The 18,690-nt window shown below is 33.9% G+C and overlaps 1 protein-coding gene across 3 annotated transcripts in view; it reads right to left on the bottom strand.

The window, feature by feature from the left end:
* LOC150084399 (cell adhesion molecule Dscam1-like) overlaps positions 1–18,690 on the bottom strand; it is a 395,640-nt gene that overhangs the window by 131,541 nt on the left and 245,409 nt on the right. For all 3 annotated transcript variants that reach the window (XM_090375205.1, XM_090375204.1, XM_090375206.1), the window contains exons 8-16: positions 14,446–14,607; positions 13,763–14,047; positions 11,380–11,499; positions 9,243–9,416; positions 8,110–8,257; positions 7,829–7,977; positions 7,136–7,267; positions 5,937–6,104; positions 3,784–3,854 (exon numbers count right to left, since the gene is read on the bottom strand). In XM_090375205.1, the coding sequence (XP_090231331.1) occupies positions 3,784–3,854; positions 5,937–6,104; positions 7,136–7,267; positions 7,829–7,977; positions 8,110–8,257; positions 9,243–9,416; positions 11,380–11,499; positions 13,763–14,047; positions 14,446–14,607 (1,409 nt within the window). The remainder of the gene's footprint in view (positions 1–3,783; positions 3,855–5,936; positions 6,105–7,135; positions 7,268–7,828; positions 7,978–8,109; positions 8,258–9,242; positions 9,417–11,379; positions 11,500–13,762; positions 14,048–14,445; positions 14,608–18,690) is intronic.

Consider the following 18,690-nt stretch of genomic DNA (forward strand, 5'->3'; position numbering starts at 1 on the left):
TAACTGCTGGAACAAACTTCCATCTGTCGTTGTGGAGGTTGATAGGTTAAATAAATTTAAGGAGGAACTGGGCAGGATTTGGAGGGAACTGTGTGTGTGTTTTTTTTTTTTTTTGGCTGATGCTGCATAAGCTCATACACTTGCTTTCTTGCGTCACACGCCACTACCACTACGACAAGATCAACAGCACCGATGTGACAGCAACTGCCAATCTTCACATCTTTCAGGAAGTTGACAGCAATACTATGTAGAAGGGATAAACTGACAATCTATTGATGCCTTAAGGAAAGAGAAAAAAAACCCAACATGGGAGCTCTTTACATGCGTTTATAATATAAACACATTCGGATCTGTTAAAATTGAATTATTGTCGAGCAAAGAACATTCAAATTCTGAACAGCCAGCAGGCAAGTCTATTGTTATTTCGCATTTTATTCGAACATGCCCACCAAAAGAAAACTGCTTAGTTACACAAATTCTGTAAGATACCAATTCAAAACTTTCACAGAAACCAAGAAATAAAAGACTGCCTCCACCAAGATTTGCAAGAACGATCTCATAGAAGATAAGGAGACTATTTCGAGGGAATGTAACCATCAGATACTTGTAAATAGAGCTATTCGTTATTTTTATAACAAGTCATGATTCCACTACTTACTCAACAGCCCTCCTCCTACTAGTAATTTGTATTAACTCTCGATGGTCACAGTAATAGCGAACAGAAATATCCAATTCGTTTATTCAACTTTATATTATGATACCATCCTTTGGAATAAATATATTCTAATGCTACATTTAAAATATTTGATTTATGTGGACTTCTTTCTGGTTTAATTATAAAACTATCATTATAATAAAGTATTTATAAAGAAATCAAATTGGAATGTAGTTTATCCTTCACGTTAAATAAATGCATTTTTCAATTTTAAAAATGCATTATATTTTTGTTTCTTGATTTTATTTTATAAAAATCAAAGTGCACGAGAAGGTTTTTGTAGATCATAAAACCTTAAGGTGATAGTTTGCTTTCTTTTGTAATTAATGTTTTATTGCTGAAATAGTTATTTTGTGCCCTGTAAGAGTTTCATTTTTTTGTTGTCTTAATGCACGTTTTTATACCTTTATGAAGGGTGGTCTTACCTCTGCTCCTTCATATGGATTTTGTGGCTAACAACTATTTATACACTCTTATAGCAGATATGGTGATTCGTTAGCTGGGGAAGGTAATTTTTGAGAAAAAAGGAATATTTAATATTTTCGTTTTGTTAAAAATATTATTGATATTTTTTAACAAAATAGGAAAACAAAGATAAATAATAAATATTTATCTTTAAATAATAAATAATTTATTATAAACAATAATAACAAATAAAAATTAATAAATACTTTATTGAAGCAGAAGTTGCAAAAAAAAAAAAAAACACGAACAAATGTATAGACTATAATAATGAACATTAAATATAAAAAAAAATAAAACTTGGAAAACAATTAACAAAAGGAAATTGGTAGTTTATGTTAACATTTATGATAATGGCAGTTAGGTGTAATCTAAAATAGGTTAACAATTTTCCTAGCAAGTGAAAGGAAAATTATAGTTTAAGTACAAATTCTGTGATATTTATATTAAAATTGCTATAATTCAGTCATGAACCAACAAATAATGACACAACAATATCTAAAAACAAGAAACGTTGGGGAAGAAAAAACATATATATTTTCAAAATTTTCTTGCACCAATAGGCTGGAGTAATGTGGTGCCATCTTGTATCGTATATTGGAAACACTTCCTAAAGTTCGGAAAAAAATCGAGCTTAAATATGGGTAATTATATGAAATGAAATGCAGTCAAGACACCATGACCTTTTATTTGTTTCCTCAACTGATGTGGGGCATTAGAAGCTGCCGTAGTAAACTTATCAACCGAGAAAGCGTTTCCTTAGGCATCCAATGGAAGATTATGTTTTTATGCAGGAAACCAATTGAATTTCCATATAAACAAACAGACTTTTTATGGAAATTGTAAATAGATTTGAACTGAACTGGAAGACAATGAAAACTTCGACCCCTTTTTTTAAGATGGAGTAAGGTTAAACGAGTGAATCAATAAAATCGTAACCCACTTTATTTTTATCTACTTTGACTGATGTATGTTATTAAAATTCTAAGAACTAGGCTGCATATCAAAGCAGAGTTCTGTTAACACCAGTTGTAAGTCAGGATTAGTGGAGAAAGATTATGGATTCCGTCATTGAGTGATTGACACGCAATCCATCAATGACATAATAGTCCTAAATGACTAGAAAAAATGCCTTTAGACTGTATATTTGCTAAAGATCGTAAAACATTTTTCTTAATGTAGTGAGCTTATACTTTGTTCTCTGCGAGTTGTCTTACAAAGTGTTTATTTTAAGAATACATTATATCTACTTTATTTCTTAATAGTTTTTTTTTTTTTGAATAATGGCATAATTTGAAATTATTTTTAAATGGAAATTTGGGAATATTAAGCGACAAGCAGACACTAGTTGGGCACAAAAAGAAATAGGCTTTGATACATACAAAAAAGCGAGTTCATTTTTAAAGATTGGCAAAATTGCTCACGTTTTTTTTTTTTTTTTTTTTTTGTTAATGTTTCAAAACTTGTTACTGTTTGAAATCTCCATAAAAAAGAAGTCTTATTGTAAAAAAAAAAAATTACTCATGGTTTTTATATACTTGTGTTTATTATAACTGCATTAATGGAGGCACATTTTTTACAATAGTTTTATAATAAAGTGAATTTGCTGAATTTTTATTAAATCGACAAGAGAATTATTTCAAATACAGACAGAAGATGGCGCCACAGCTATAAACGTTTTTGTTTTCTCCTTCACGGTCGTATCGACTGACTTTGGATGCCGATTAATCAGTCTGATCGTGTACTACGTCTGTGCAAATGTGTATTTTTTTTGTAAAACTCGAAAATCAAATATGTTAAACTGAACTATCTATTTATTCCAGGAAATGTTTTAATTTTTTAACATTTTATTAGACTGTCCTGATAGATGTTGGCAGATTCAACGATGATGCCAACACTCATCCCTCTGTTAAACAGACTAGGGACGGGTTTCGGTTATTTTAGGATATAAAAGACGTAAAATGATTTCAATTCAGGTTGGGGATAATACTGTTTCTTTGAAATGCTATACTTCACTGGTTCATTCGCAGCTCACGAATTAGCATTAGTTTGTTTTATTACAATAAAGTAGCATTTCTTGTAATAAACAAAACCTAATCGATTATAATTGTAGAAGGTTGCGAAAACTCATAAATATTATCATTTAAAATTCGTTTATGGCATAACAGAAAACTGTAAAAAAATTATACTGCATATTACTTTTAATTAACTATTGTTTATCTAAATAAAATCTGATAACAAATGGAATCTATTATATATATTTTTTAAACAAATACTACTGTGCAGAAATGATCATAGATGGCGCCTATGCATGGAATCGATTAACTACAATCTTTTCCGGAGGTCGAATTACTACTAAAGAGTTTTTTTTTTTTTTTTTTTTTTTCTCTTAACCAAAACTCTGTTTAATAAGGTAATAAATTTTTATATCAAAACTTCATTTGAAAATTCATAAAGTTCATTTATTAAAAAAATAATTTGATTACTTTGCAGTCACACGACCAAGAAGTGTAACGAAAAAGTGTTCGCTAAGACGAAAGAGTTGCGTACCACATTACTGCTGAGAAATCCATCCATTCCTCTCTTAAATAAACAAACTGACTTACCGACCACACAACCTTGAGAGAAATGGAACTTGTAGCCTCCACATGAATATCTGCAGGTGGTGCTGCTGGAGCTGCAAACAATGAAAATCATTCATTGGATGAAATTCAATCAAAGGAAATTATTGCTGAATTTAGAGCTAAAATTTTTATTATTATTATAGAAATTTACAGCTATAAATCGAAGTTATATATTAAGGTACAAGTTAATTTTTTAAATCTATTTTTATCTATTTATAACAAATATTTTGTTACTTTTTTTTATATATTTGAACGTACGAGTTTAAATATAGCTTAACTTATTATTCATTTATTTATAAATAATAATGAATATTTATTATTAAAATAGTTAAATATGGTGAAGACAAAGTGCAGTTCTCTGTCAAGTCGGCGTCAGCGATATCCTAAATAAGAGAAAACTCCTTGCATTGTAAGAAGAAAGTTTTATATGGTCCTACTGAGAAACTTTATATGGTCCTACTAGTGGCTCCATCTTGTATCCATATTTGTAATTAAACGTTAGCAGTGGAATTAAACTGTTTTTGAAAATTTTCACTATTTTAATGGAGTGAAAAATTTCACCATCTCTCCAATTTTTAAATTAATATTCACGTTTAAAAGTAGACTGAGACTAAACTAATTTAGTCTAGTGCAAGGATTTTGAAGCGCTATCGTTTTGTTGGTTGCGCCATCTCGTGGTTATTATAAGAACGAAATGAAATATAAAATTAAAATCTAACGGAAAATATATTCACCACGAACTACACAAATGCTTATATCGTAAATTTAATCAAACTCTGTGCACTGGTCTGAATTAAAGGAAGAGCTGACATTAAGTACTATTCCTTTCTATATTTTTTTTGTATTTAAAGAGTTGTTGAAATGTCACTTGCCGATTTGAAACAAATTATCCAGCATTAATTAAACTTGACTTGGTTTATTTATAAATACGTGTTAAAGAGTGATTTGAATCATTATAATTGCATATCCAACACAAAAATCTTGAAGTTCAATGACACCTCAGCCCTTTTATCATTTATTCATATGGCGATTTCATTCACAGAGAGGCTGAAGAAAGACAGTTTCAAATTATGGACAATTTATCAACTTATGATGACATAACGCTTTAAAGTTGAAGTTATTTCATACACATATATAAATTATGCATATATCATCAGTAATCCGTTTATTCCTACAATTTCTGGAAGATGCCGAAGAAACCCAGTGGCTTCTAGAAGACCGCCAAGCCCATTATAAAAAAATAAATAAATAAATAACGCTGTTTATGTACAAAAGCATGTAAATTATTTATTGATATTTCTGCGCACACATTACTATTGATAATTGGTTTTAGAAATTTTTAAATGTTGTATAAGGAAGATTGGGAAGTTTGCTAAAATATCCGATGCAATTCAAGTTATCTTCGAGAGTGAATGTCTTTAAATTTTGATTTTATTTTCGACATACTTTAACTGCTCCAGTAGGAATATTAATTTTAAAGTCTGTTGACCACGTGAAATCTATATTTGGTTACAGTTTTCCATTTCGAAGATGGAAAATGTGTACTTGTGTATTTAGAAGGAAATAAATTTCCTTAATAATCTATTGATATTAAATATCTTCGTATGATAAACGGAGTTGATTTATATATATAAAATAATTCATCCTCAATTCACGTTTGCTAGACCAAACTCATGTAAAAAACAATAGCTGGATATAGGTGGCGCTTCTGCAAGCATACTATACTATTAAAACAATACTAGAATTATTACGCAGCTTTTATGCATGGACTATCCTTCCTTTACATTAGCTAATCAAACCAAGAAATTGGGCAGCTATTTTTAATTAAATCTAAAAAAAAAACTGGATCAAAATGAACAACGGACTACACGCAACTTGCTGAAAAATTTGAGCCGAAATCCTACCCACCGGTGATGTCTTCATTCTCCCTAATGGTGTAACAAAAATACTTTGGCACGCAACGCTAGACAGCAATAGGATGGTGCTATTTCCGTCTAGCAAAATAAGCCCGCGGTAGCTTTAATGAGATCGCAAGGGAGTATGGGTAACGAACGGTTTCCAGTTACAAACACCAAATGAAATGTAGCATGGAAGCTGTTCTCCATCTACCAAATCTTATAGTCTCCTTCTCTTACCTTCTTCATTCGTTGTCGTGGTGACTACTTCGCTAGGTTTGCTCTGTCCCAGGGTGTTCTCCGCCAGTATCCGAAAGTTAAAAGTCGTCACGGGTAAAAGGTCACGCACTACTGCAGTCGTTTCCTTATGACCCACAGTTAAACTTCTTGTCTGATCGACCCACTGTTCTGTGTGAAAATAAATTCAAGGAACTGGTCATAAAAATGATAAAAACAACCATCTTTATGGATAAAAGTTGCTAAATTATAAATTGGTAGCTAATTTATTAAGTTTTTATTAAATACTCTATAAAGAATTGAGAAAATTCGCTTTTAATATTGCTTTGTTTTTTATACGAGAGATAAATATTTTTTGAAAAGAATTTGCCCCAAGGAAATGTATATTGTCAGGGCAACCTAAAACGACATCCTTTAATTTAGTATAATACAGATTACACTTTAGCTTAACCGAAGTCCTTTTTCACGTGATTTGAAGCACGTGACAAAGGACAATTTGATAGATTTTATTTTATTGTTTTTGCGCTGAATGTCTCGCGATTTCGTTTTCATCAGTGTCTTTACCATCAATTTTCTGGGATAGCAAATAAATTTCTTCGCTTCGCCTATCAAATTTCAAATTATGAAATTTATTTCTGAAACAGAAAGAGAAATTGATAGTTCAAATGTTTTTCTCTCTTTTTTTTTTTTATTTTACTTTTTCGTATCCGGATATTTCTGCAGGGGAATTTGTTCCTGTCGTTAAACCATGGGGGAAGAAACTGGTTAGAAATTTGATATCGACAAACAATTTCAAACGGTATTTTCACTTCGTTCTCTTTGTACGTCTTTGCCTTCATTTCGTTTGAGTGCTTTTTCCAGCGTATATCGCCAGAGGAGTTTAGAAAAACTTTCTGGAATACTTGAATTCATTTAATAGAGGAAATTAAATAAGATATTCACGGAATGAAATCACATTCGGAGATCTATTCGCTTTTTTTTTTTCTTTTATTTTGGCTGAGTTACTTCAAATAAAAGCAACGGAGTAAATATAAAAAAAATATTTGCATTTAGTTATTTAATATCTTTGCTTAAAGCAGATTCCGATGACACGGAAAATGCTTCCAAGAGACATCTCCAGGCACAGAAATGAATAAAGTATTAAATGTCCTAAATATGTAAAATATAAATGAAATTAATCTGAACAGAACCTCCATCTATACCTTCTTGGCGCTTAAACTGAATTATATATCTGGATAACGGGATATTTCCTGTATACGGTTGACCCCATGCAAGTGACACAGTCCTGCTGGTTACCTCCTTAACCTCAACGTTTTTTGGACTGTCTGGTCTTTCTGAAAATAAAATAAAATAATAATAAAAATTAAACCTTGTTTAGATAAAGAGAACATTAATTTTATATTATTTATTAGCAGTGGCGCCATCTGTTGTGTGAAGAAACTTTAATTTCAACAAAAGAATCGCAATTTCAAAGGAGAGGAAAATATAAATTGATATTTATTTATTAATATTTATTTATGGAGATTTATTAATTATATTGACTGTGAGCTAACCATAACTTGAATTAATACTTGGGCAATTTTTTATTTAATTATTATTTAATTACGTTTTTTTATTTAATTATTATTTAATTACGTTTTTTATTTAATTATTATTTAATTACATTTTTTTATTTATTTATTTAATTTTATTCTTGAAAATAAAATAGAATAAAATAAAATAATAAGAGAAAACACCTATTTCTACCAGTGGCTCCATCTGTTGTGAATATTAAAAAGCATTTACTTCAACGAAAAAAATAAATTATTTCGCATACTTAAAGGAGAGGAAAATAGAAACTGGTATTTATTTATGGAGATTTATTAAAGTAGATGTTGACTGTGAGCTAACCATACCTTGAACTACTACCTGGATATTACTCTCATCATGGCCATATTCGTTGGAAGCAGCACACGTGAACAGAGCAGAATCCCTTCGATCTGATGATATTACTGTTATTTCTGACACTAATCCGTTTTGCAGAACAGTTTGGGATTCAGTGTACCTGTAAGTCCAGCAGTATTTCTTAGTTTTTCAGTACAAAGAACAGAGCTTAAAAAACTGGCTTAAAAATCCGTTATATGTTGAAAATTAATTGGTCATAAAGGTTTCTCATACATTTATAGTCCGTATTTACCTAGCATCTGAAGGTGGATTGAATTGCTGACGATCCTTACTCCAAGAAACCGTGATGGGTCTTTCTCCAAACGCTTCGCATTTTAAATGAACTGTCTCTCCTTTTCTTACAGTAATAGAATGAAACTTTTGACGAAAATGAGCAGGAACTGTAAATAAGAATTAACAAAATATTAAATAAACAATTTGACGTTTTTTTTTTTTTTTTTTTTTGTCCATGCACATATGAAGAAAATCGAAAAAATCTTACAATAGCAGCTCTGGAATATTTTTCTATAATAATTTTTAAAACGCGTCTTTTCTAGTAATTAAAGTTCTCTAAAACACATCTCTGTTTGGTATAAAGTTAAATTAAGAATATTCACTTTCCGTATTTGTTTTCTTAAGAAATTTCCTAACCAGCCGCTCAACGCCACGTAAGTTCTTAGGGATTAGATTTAAGGTGGCTCTTCATTTCTCATCAGTGGCTTTGAAAGTTTTCCTTAGAAGATGCAAAATTTAATTAGAATGCCTCGAACACTTGTGAACTATAGTAATCACTTGTTTGCGATTTTTTTTTTTTAAATTTGAATCGAGTATTTTTTTTTTCCTGCTTAATTTTTTTGTCTTTTTTTCTGGCCAGTAAAACTTTCTGTTTGCTCATTTATGCTTAAAAGAATTCGCGTGCTGCGTGCTTCATGCACATCACGAGGAGAAGGTATGACGTCGTTCACAAAGTTCACTGTTGAAAGTAATCTCGAAATGAAACATCGTGAATAATACAATTAATTTATTTTAATGTCTTCTACAAACAATATTTTCATAAAAATGATTATAAATTAATTAAATAGTTCCCTGTTTTATATAAGAAAATATTAAATGGAAAGAAAACACGACAAAAACATTTTGATAGAATGAAGTAATTATTCAAAGGCGCAGTTTTCTAAAAACGAAGAAAATCCCATTATTTTGGCTTAGTTTTAATTACTTTCCACTATTTAAATTCACAATAAAACATGGAACGAGACTGTAAGAAGATATTTCATATCAAATATTTGTGAATCTATTTTAAAAATCGTGTCTCTCTCAATTTCTTAGGTCATAACTACAAAGAGAGACCAATTTAGAAATTAGATGACAAGAAATTAGTCATACCATGAACAGTTAATCGAACAACAGCACTGAGACTGGGGCTGATTCCATTCGTCGCTTGACACATGTAATAACCATCATCTCCCAGTTCGACTTCAGTGATCACCAAAGATCCGTTCTCCAATATTTGAATATGAGGATTGCTAATAATTGTCCTAAATTCTCCAGATGGATCACCTATAATTAAAAAAAAAAAAAAACAATAGTAAAGTACCGCATTTAAAAATATAAATAAATTTTAAAATAATAAACTCAACTTAATTTTTAATTAACTATTAATTATCTAAATAAAACTAGTAATCAATGGAATTTATTATATTTTTAAACAAATACGCTGGGCCGGGCGATAATATAATGGCTAATTTATTGACCTGAGACCGGAACAGGCCATTTTGCCTAAATCGTTGAAAGATGATGATAATTATAATAATTTATTAATAATAAAGTGAACAGGGTGATTTTTCTAAAAGCTTTTCCTCCCATTTTTTTTTTGGCTTCCATTGCTGTTTTCTATCTCATGTAGTTTTATTTTATTTTTTTTATTTATTTACTTTAAAACTAGTTTGCTGAATAAAGGGGTCACTGATCTTTGGTGGTATTCGGTAAGGTTACTATACTTTTCCTTTTATTTTAAAGAACTCTTAGCAGTGCAGAAATATAATACTTTACTAATGCGATGCTGCAAAGATCCATCTTTTAATGGAAAAAACATATAGGTAGAATGTCATAAACGCGAAATTTTACCTACATCTTTGACATTTCCACTGTTTTACTCAATCCATTACAGACAGAAGCGAAAATCGGATGTCAGCGTTATAAATTAAAACTTAGTTTCCTATAATGGTTTACCGAAAGTAAAACTTGATCACAAAACTTTTAAAATGACAGCAAATAATATATAATAAATTCGCATTTAATACAAAGAACTTGAATTCAGTTTCTCAAGATCTGCTATAATGAGATGTCCCGCTTCGAATAAAATCTTGCATAAAAATCTTCATATTCCTCACATATGGTAATGCTCAGTGGGTTGCTGTTTCCAACAAATGCATTTTGAATTAAGGACCACGATGGACAGTGCATTCTAATAAGCTCTTCTAAATGGTCAAGGGAAAATCCTGTCCAAATATAATGGGTCAAAACACCCTTGAACATATTGTGAAATAAACGAAAATCTTTTAAGAAATTTACAAAGAAAATTTCTTTAATCAATACTTAAACTACATCCACGGTTTAAGCCTTTTTCGTTTAATACGGAGTAGTAATATAGGAAGGGAACTGTGGTTAAAATCAAGTCTGTTGATTCATCTTTCTTTCGCAGACATGAATTACCATTAAATCTTGCAGCTGTTTCTCCAATTTTCTGTGTTGACACCCTACAAAAAAGAGGGTTGGTGCAATGCACCTATAAAAAGAAAATCATGGAGTACAGATGTTCTTCTCGTCTTCAACTCGGTGTTTCTTTTGTATTGGTGTTTGGCAAAACAGGCGAGTGCGAAATGGCACGAAACTAACAATAAAATGATTGCTAGAATGCTTGAGAAGTATCCATAGGTTGTGCTGTACAAAAAGCTGCTCAAAAGTCTTCTTTGTTTGCACAAGGCTCTGTTAAAGCGACTCATTTCGAACACATGTGTTTCCTCATATAAAATTCTGTTTTCAAGTTTTCTCCAATTGGATTTTCTTTTCCTCAGTCGGAAAGCTAACCGCAGCCTCCCAAAGAAAGCTACGAAGTCTACGTTTAATTTCCAATGTTTATAGTGGGGTCGCTGTACTTGCCCTGACGTTAATCTTTCGAAGGAATATTTGTTGAGTGGAATCAACAAAAGAAAAACCTAAGGTTTACTATGCACTATACAAATAGTGTGTAGCCTTCACTGTTTGAAGAAAGAAGAGAAATTCTCTGAGTTCACGATTCGACGGTGGCTCCATCTGCAGATTCAATAGGGAATTACTTTTCGCAACTAATTCGTTGGTTGCACCCTGACGAACACACCCTGTGACCTTTATCCCCCACTCGTACTTCCCCCCCTTCCGGATCTAATAATTACGAACCCTTTTACCTCGGGGACACTGTTGACCCGGTTTTTCCACAACAGTAGTCCCCGGAGCACCCTACGATTAAAAGACTCACTTGTACCTTGGGCTTTTTTCCACCTCACTTGAGGCGCAGGGAATCCATTAGCCTGGCAGTCGACGGTGGCACTCTCTCCCATCACAGCGGCTCGGTCGGACGGCTCCGTCTTCCAGAAGGGCGGAACTAAAAAGACAGAAAGTGAGAGTTAGAGCAATAAGTAAAAAAAAGGGCTCTTTTCGTCTTGAGCTCCAAGGTAAATGGTGCGGAATACAGCCCTGCATTTCCTTACAGCTCCTGGGGTTGGGGGAAATAAATAGGATGTTCTATTTTAAGGGTTGAAGCACTTCACAAATGGTCGAAACTCCAAAAAGCACCTCAGGAGACAGGTGTAATTTACTTGGAATAACTCCTAGAAATTCAAGTGCAATGCAAACAGGGGCAGAAACTCAGGGGAAGAGACAGAGCGAGAGATGGATGAGGACAAAGAAAGAAAGAATAAGAGGTGCAGAAATGGCAAGGATGCGAGTAAGGGGCTTAACTTCTCACTAAAAGAAGGGAAAGAGGAGAGATCTGAAGTCTCGTGAATAGAAAAGATGAGAAAGACTGTCGTGCGTGTAGCTAGAGAAGAAAGAGCCGGAAAGGCAAAATACTATCGATTCTGATGTGTATATACGGGTTTTTTTATCAATAAATAAGGTAACTGTTATTCTTATAACGAAGCAACTTTACTCAAGAACCAATAAAATATACTCCTTCAGTTTAACAGAGGAGAGCATCTGTACACATATGCCAGAATCTTCCTACCTCTAATAGTCCGTTTTATGGATGAAATTAATCCTTTATCTTTAAGAAACTATTAATGAAGATGCTTTTCTTTTCCAATTTGGAGAAAATTAAATTCTCACGTGATACTAAAACAAGTTACGTAATATACACGAGTTATATTTCAAGAGCATTAAATTATAAAACAATACCTCAGGGGTTTTTCATCTGGATACTCGAGGAATATTTTAAATTAGAATAAGTTCTCTTAAATAAGTGAAAAGGATCAATTATTCTCTTCCAAATTTATGACAATGTTTTAGTAAGGAGGGTACAGTGAATTATGTTTTGTTCCACTATACCCTCCTAAAGGACTACAGGAACGTAATTGAGTTTAAAACCTTTCTTAGGACAAACAGGACGTGGGCTGAATGTCTAGAGTCGCTCCGACATTTCCCTCTTGAGTAATTCCAGAACATCTGAAACATAATTTCATCCAACGCACTAGCATATACAGTATTATACTTGTGAGTGTGTGTGCGTACACGCACACACACAAACAAGAACATAGATAATATAATTTTAAAGGAAGCTACCAGTATCAGACAAGATTCTGGGAGAAAGTTAAGGAAGATCACTGCCACCAAGAATCGATTGAATATACGTGTCCTGAATGTGCCCACGTTTATTTATCAGAAAGGATGACTTTGCCAATTATGGTTTAGATACATATAGCTATATTGAATGGGGCTAGCCTCTGACAGCGTCATATATAGACAAAACTCAGTATCAACGTATTGATACTGAGTTTTGTCTATATTTGTATATAAAAGCTTTAGAAATCTTTTCTTTATGGAGGGTTTCGATTGATTTTGCCTCAAGGTAGTTTATATACCCATCAGTTTGGTTTTTAACCGAAAGATCTATTCCTGCCTTCCGGTTTAAACACACACCCCTTCTCTATTGAGATTTTATGGAACAAAATGCTGGATTTCTGTTTTATCCGATTTTAATGAAAGTTTGAATGGCTCGATAAACTTTCCAAAAGAAGCAAATGTGAAAATCTGGTCATTACGATTCAAGTTGTTACAAGTGGGCAGGCAGATGACGGAACACTGAGAGAAAGTTAAGGAATTAATAGAATGTAAAATGCATTCTACAAGTTTAAATTTGTAGGCTCGTGATATTGATAACCCCGAATAAGGGAAATTCAACATTAAAGTGAGTCAAAAAGCCCATATAAGGGCAATTTATGTATTGGAAACTCATGAACTATCGAATCGCGTGTGTTAGGTACAGGCGTTATCGATCAGTCGCCCAGAGTCTGCAGCTAATGACATAAGGCCATTAATTTAGGGATAATTTAAAACAACAGCTTTCTATCATTAAAGCAATAATAACATAAGGCTATTACGTGCTCAAAATACAGTATGAACGATTTCATGTAATCAGCAGCTTTTACATCCACAGAGGAGTTTCCACTACTTTTTCAACAGCCCTCGTCATTCGAACAAGTGTAAACCGCGCCGACAAATATCATCAAAAGTCAAAGCAATTACGAGGGGTGAGTTTAGAAAAGAAAACGACACCGATAAATAGATCGATAGATAAGCGAAAATACAAAAGCATCCATCCTCTCTTTTTTAATTATTTTTATTTCATTTTCACGGCTTCATTCACTTACCGTTTACGACCATAAGCGCTGTATGATTGACGGACGCTGCAGCATTCCGTGCTACGCACGTGTAATTGCCGTTGTGATGAGGTCCTACGGAATTAAAGGTCAACGTCGACGTGAAAACATTAATCATATCAATCTTGGCCTGCAATTCTGACCGCAGTTCTCCTCCGTCTTTTAACCAGTGGATAGTTATTGGAGGATCTCCAAACAGTACTGGGCAGATGACAATGCTCCTCATCCCTTCCTCGAGGTCAGAGGGAAAACTGAATGGCTCGATTTTGGGACCAACTGAAAGAAAGAAGAAAGAAACGAGTGAATGAAGCAGCTGTTAATTATAACACTTAACAAAAAGGAATGCATTCACATTAGAGAAAGCGGTGGCGCCATCGTTAACCAAATTATAAATTTTGGGAATTATCGTGTTATTTTATAAACAAACTATTCTTCAATTGGCAGAGTTGGGAGGTAACCCCTAGTGCTGCCAGACAAAAAATGCGGTTTTCTTCAACTGACTGCCCAGTAAAAATTAATTTTTATTAGAAATTAAATTAACTTTTAAATTTAAATTAAAAATTCAATTAGCATGCGCCTAATTTGACACCAACAGTTAGTTTAGTAATAATAAAGATGGAGAAATTCTTGCTTAGTCTTAAGCGTGAGTATATTGTCTGCAAAACCCTACTTACCCATGACTCGGATGTTAACATCTTTCTCAGCTTTGATCCCTTCTCTATTCTGAGCGATGCAAGAGTATTTGCCTTCGTCCGCTTTCTTATTCACTTCTTTTATAACCAGCGAGCCGTTGGGGAACACCTGTTGACGGTGCGTCTGGGGCAGCAGGCGGCTGTCTACATATGAAAGAAGTTTATTACTTCTCGCTTCTGACTCTGATATATTAAGACCTACTCTATCTCTAAAAAAAAAAAGATGGATGGCCTAACTGCACACTAATGAATAGCTAGAATTAGTTATAATCAGATAACACGGTTAATCCTACTAATTATAAAGGTAATCAAGTATTGTATGAACGTTAATGGGGTAATCCGTCCCACTTTTATAATTCTATACCTACCATAAATGTGTTAGATTAAACAATCCGTGAGCTCTGCTTTTATATTCTCCATTGAATTAAAAATATTAATCAGGACGCATAAAATAATCACGGGGCAACTGAACTGGGATTATTCGATTATATTTTTACAAAGATATCAAAAGTTCTGACAGCAAGGGGGCATTCCAAGTATTTTAATCAACAAAAAGTAATTTTTGATCGAAATAACTCCTAATAAAAATTTTTCTAGCATATTTCCAACTGGTTATTTTCAATACCTGGAGAAAGGTTGAGTATGGAGATTTTATTCTTTGCCTCTTGTACTCGACATTTTTTTTGTATACTCGGAGTTTTAAATCTTTATCAAAATGCGAATTTTTCAAATGCGAAGAAACATCTTGGGAGACAACATAACTTCTCTTTGGAATGTGTAATTTTTCCTCTCCATCTTTTTTGTGTATTAGAGAATAATGTTTCACTGTAATGAGGAATATTTCTCTTTTTACTTTTCTTACTTATATTTCACTCTTCCAGAATACAGAAAGCCTCCATCAGAATGCTCGTAGTGAATGAAATAATTAATAAAAATATTTCAGATGCCAAAGTGCTTTTGAACTGTAGCGAGCTGCTCTTTGAAGTGAAATTCCCCTTTTTTCATTGGGAAACTGTCTCGTTTTAAAAACTGAATGAAAATAACTGACATGCCTTTCACATATTTTTTATACTCGTATGAAAACCGACAACACATCTCATTTAATAAGGTGTTTGTTCACTGTCTGGAGATATCTAATTGGAAATGATTCGTGTAGTCATTTATAATTCACGCAGTATGACAGGCTTGAAGATGGGATTAAGAACAAAGAAAACCCTCAGTTAAGAAGAAGTGAGGCATTGAAATGTCTGTGACAGTTTTCCGAAACTTAATTAGTTTTTTTATAATTACCTCTTCAATATTTAGTGAATCACTTGGGCTGGTCGACAGATTTCACTCCAGGTACTCCGAAGCTTTTGAGAGACCACGATAGTAAAAGTACACTATGAGCTTAAATTCATAGACAGAACCAAAGAGGATAATCCTGTCGAGGTAGCTCTAGTGAATGGATACTTTGTATCGATCTTCTATGTGTGAAGATGAATTGTATCTTGGCTTAGCTCCCAAGTTAGTTCATCTCCACCTGCTAACCCTGGAATGATACAGCACTCTCTAACATAGCCACACATGAACATTTGTTTGCGCATTGTATGCGGTGATCACCAGAAAGGCTGCTTGTAATAACCCGTCCACGCCAAGAGGAAAAAGACCACAAATATTCACGTACTTTCCTCAGTGGAGTAAATCCTGCATCATTGGTAGAATTCCAAGGTCCTTACCATAGCAAAATCCCGCAGTACCAAAAGAGAAGTCTCTTCTGGTAGAGTCAGCAAGATCCAGTGCTACCAGAAGCCCAAACTGGTGTGACACCAGCAATCCCTTAGAAACTATACCTTGCAAAAAACAAAAAATGATGTACAAATAGATAAACTTATCCAATAAACAATAAAATTAAAAATAATTTCATGGTTAGTACTAACAAATGGATTCCACAGAAAGAATCCATATCAAGACGAAGTTTGATAGTCCAATATCGTATAACATATTCTCAAAAATTTGAGCACATAGAAAAGCAGGAAAGTCCAGTACATAGTCCATGTAGATTAAGTTCACATAAATTTGTTGTTATAACGGTTTTTTATTTTGGTGTAGACGCATCAGCGACTTAGGTCATATTGAGTCGTATCTATCATGTCTGTAAATTGCGTGTGTTCTGTTTCTTGGACGAAAACCTAAGTTTTCAGGGGAAGACACCATGCCACCCTTGACTGAGACCAACTAACTCAGCCACGTTACGTAGGCTGTTTAAAAGATTTACCATAAAAGGTGATCAGTTCCATCCTTCATCTATATATGCTATTAGAGAAACGCACAGAGAGGCTTGCTGACAGTTCTCCATTTTTAAAAACCCAATTGCAAAACTTGGAAGCTGTTGGAAGTTATCCTCATTCCTGGCCAAAAGCTAAGATGCCTGTAACAGAAAAAAAGTGGTTATCGAAGATCGTCATAATTTATACATCAATAGAGAACGTGTGCCCAATATCCTTGGGTATCACAGCTGATGTCAGAAAGTTTGAAGCTGACTAACTTAAGATTTAAAGACCATTTTTTTTTTTTTTTTTTTTTTTTTTATGTGAACCCCAAACACGAGAGGTATTAGAACCTATAGTACTTAGTACCGTGCTTGGGTTGGAGGTTGAGAAGACGAAAGAAGATATTTGTTGACATTGGACTTGAACTTCTGTAGATTGTAATTTTCAGGAAATACGTATGAAGGAAGGTTGTTCCAGAAAACGGCAGTTGAATGAATAAATGAGGAAGATGAAAAGTTGGTTCTGTGGGTTTGAAGTTGAACAGTAAATGGATGTTGGCTGGTGGCGGCACGTGTTCGGACTGTTTTGAAAGAGAGAGCGGGAATTATAGAAGCCAATTCAGAAGAACAGTGCCCATGGAAATATCTGTAGAAGAGGCATGCAGCAGAAACAGTACGTCTATGAGAAAGCGAGTGGAGAGACTCTGTTAAAGATGAATCATTAATTAACCTAACTGCCCTCTTCTGAATGGAATCAAGAAGCCTGAGAGAGGTTTTGGGGGCACCACCCCAAATGTGGGAACAATATTCCATGGCAGGGCGGATTTGCGATTTATACAGAGTGAGCAGCTGTTTGGAAGAAAAGTAACGCCGAGAGCGAAAGAGAAAACCAAGTTTTTTAGATGCAGAGGAAGCAATATTTGTAATGTGCTTGTGCCAAGAGAGATTAGAAGTCAGGGTAATTCCCAAAAGAGATATATCCTTTTGCCTAGAAATTGGAGTGTCACTAAAGATAAGCATAGGAGCAGAAGAATCCTTTTTGCGAGATATAAGACAAGACTGAGTTTTAGAAGGGTTGAAATCAACTAAGTTGTCTTTGCCCCACTGGAGAATTACCTGAAGATCGGCATTTAAGGAATTGGTAGCAGATTTTCGAGAAGTTGAAGCTGATTGAGCAGGGCAAGGTTTCTCAAAATGGAAAGTTGAATGCAATGTGCTATCATCGGCAAAACTATGGATATGATTTCCAGTCAATGGAAGAAGGTCATTGATATACAAGAGGAAAAGAGTGGGGGAAAGAACTGAACCTTGGGGGACACCGGCATTAGTGGAGAAGTTAGAAGACAGAGAGCCATCTACCATCACCCTCAGTGAGCGATCAGAGAGAAAACTGGATAACCAATTACTAAAAACAGTTGGCAAACCATAAGATGGAAGCTTGTTTAGAAGACCTTTATGCCAAACACGATCGAAAGCCTTTGAGATGTCAAGAGCAACTACTTGGGTTTCACCGAACCTTTCCATTGAAGTAGTCCATAAATGGGTAACATAAGCCAGAATATCACCAGTGGATCGACACTGACGGAATCCATACTGGCGATCGTTGATCAGACGGAAGGTTTCTAGGTAGTTTAAGAGATGGCGGTTAATTGATTTCTCCATTACTTTAGAAAGAGTAGAAGTAATTGCAATGGGACGATAATTGGATGGGAGGGATTTGTCACCCTTTTTAGGAACTGGCTGGATATGAGCAAATTTCCAAGCAGAAGGAAAAACACCTTTGGAATAAGAAAGTGAAAAAAGGCGGCAAAGAATAGGAGTAAGTTCAGGAGCACAGATTTTGAGAACAAGTGGAGAAATACCATCAGGACCTGGAGCTTTCTTAGCATCAAGATTCATCAAAATCCTTCTGATATCCTTTTGACGGAAGACCACAGGAGGCATTGAATGGACCGTGTTGGGAATGGTGGGAGGTG

The sequence above is a fragment of the Mastigoproctus giganteus genome, chromosome 6 (assembly GCF_048544385.1).
Source record: "Mastigoproctus giganteus isolate SK-2022 chromosome 6, ASM4854438v1, whole genome shotgun sequence".
Classification (NCBI taxonomy): domain Eukaryota; kingdom Metazoa; phylum Arthropoda; class Arachnida; order Uropygi; family Thelyphonidae; genus Mastigoproctus; species Mastigoproctus giganteus.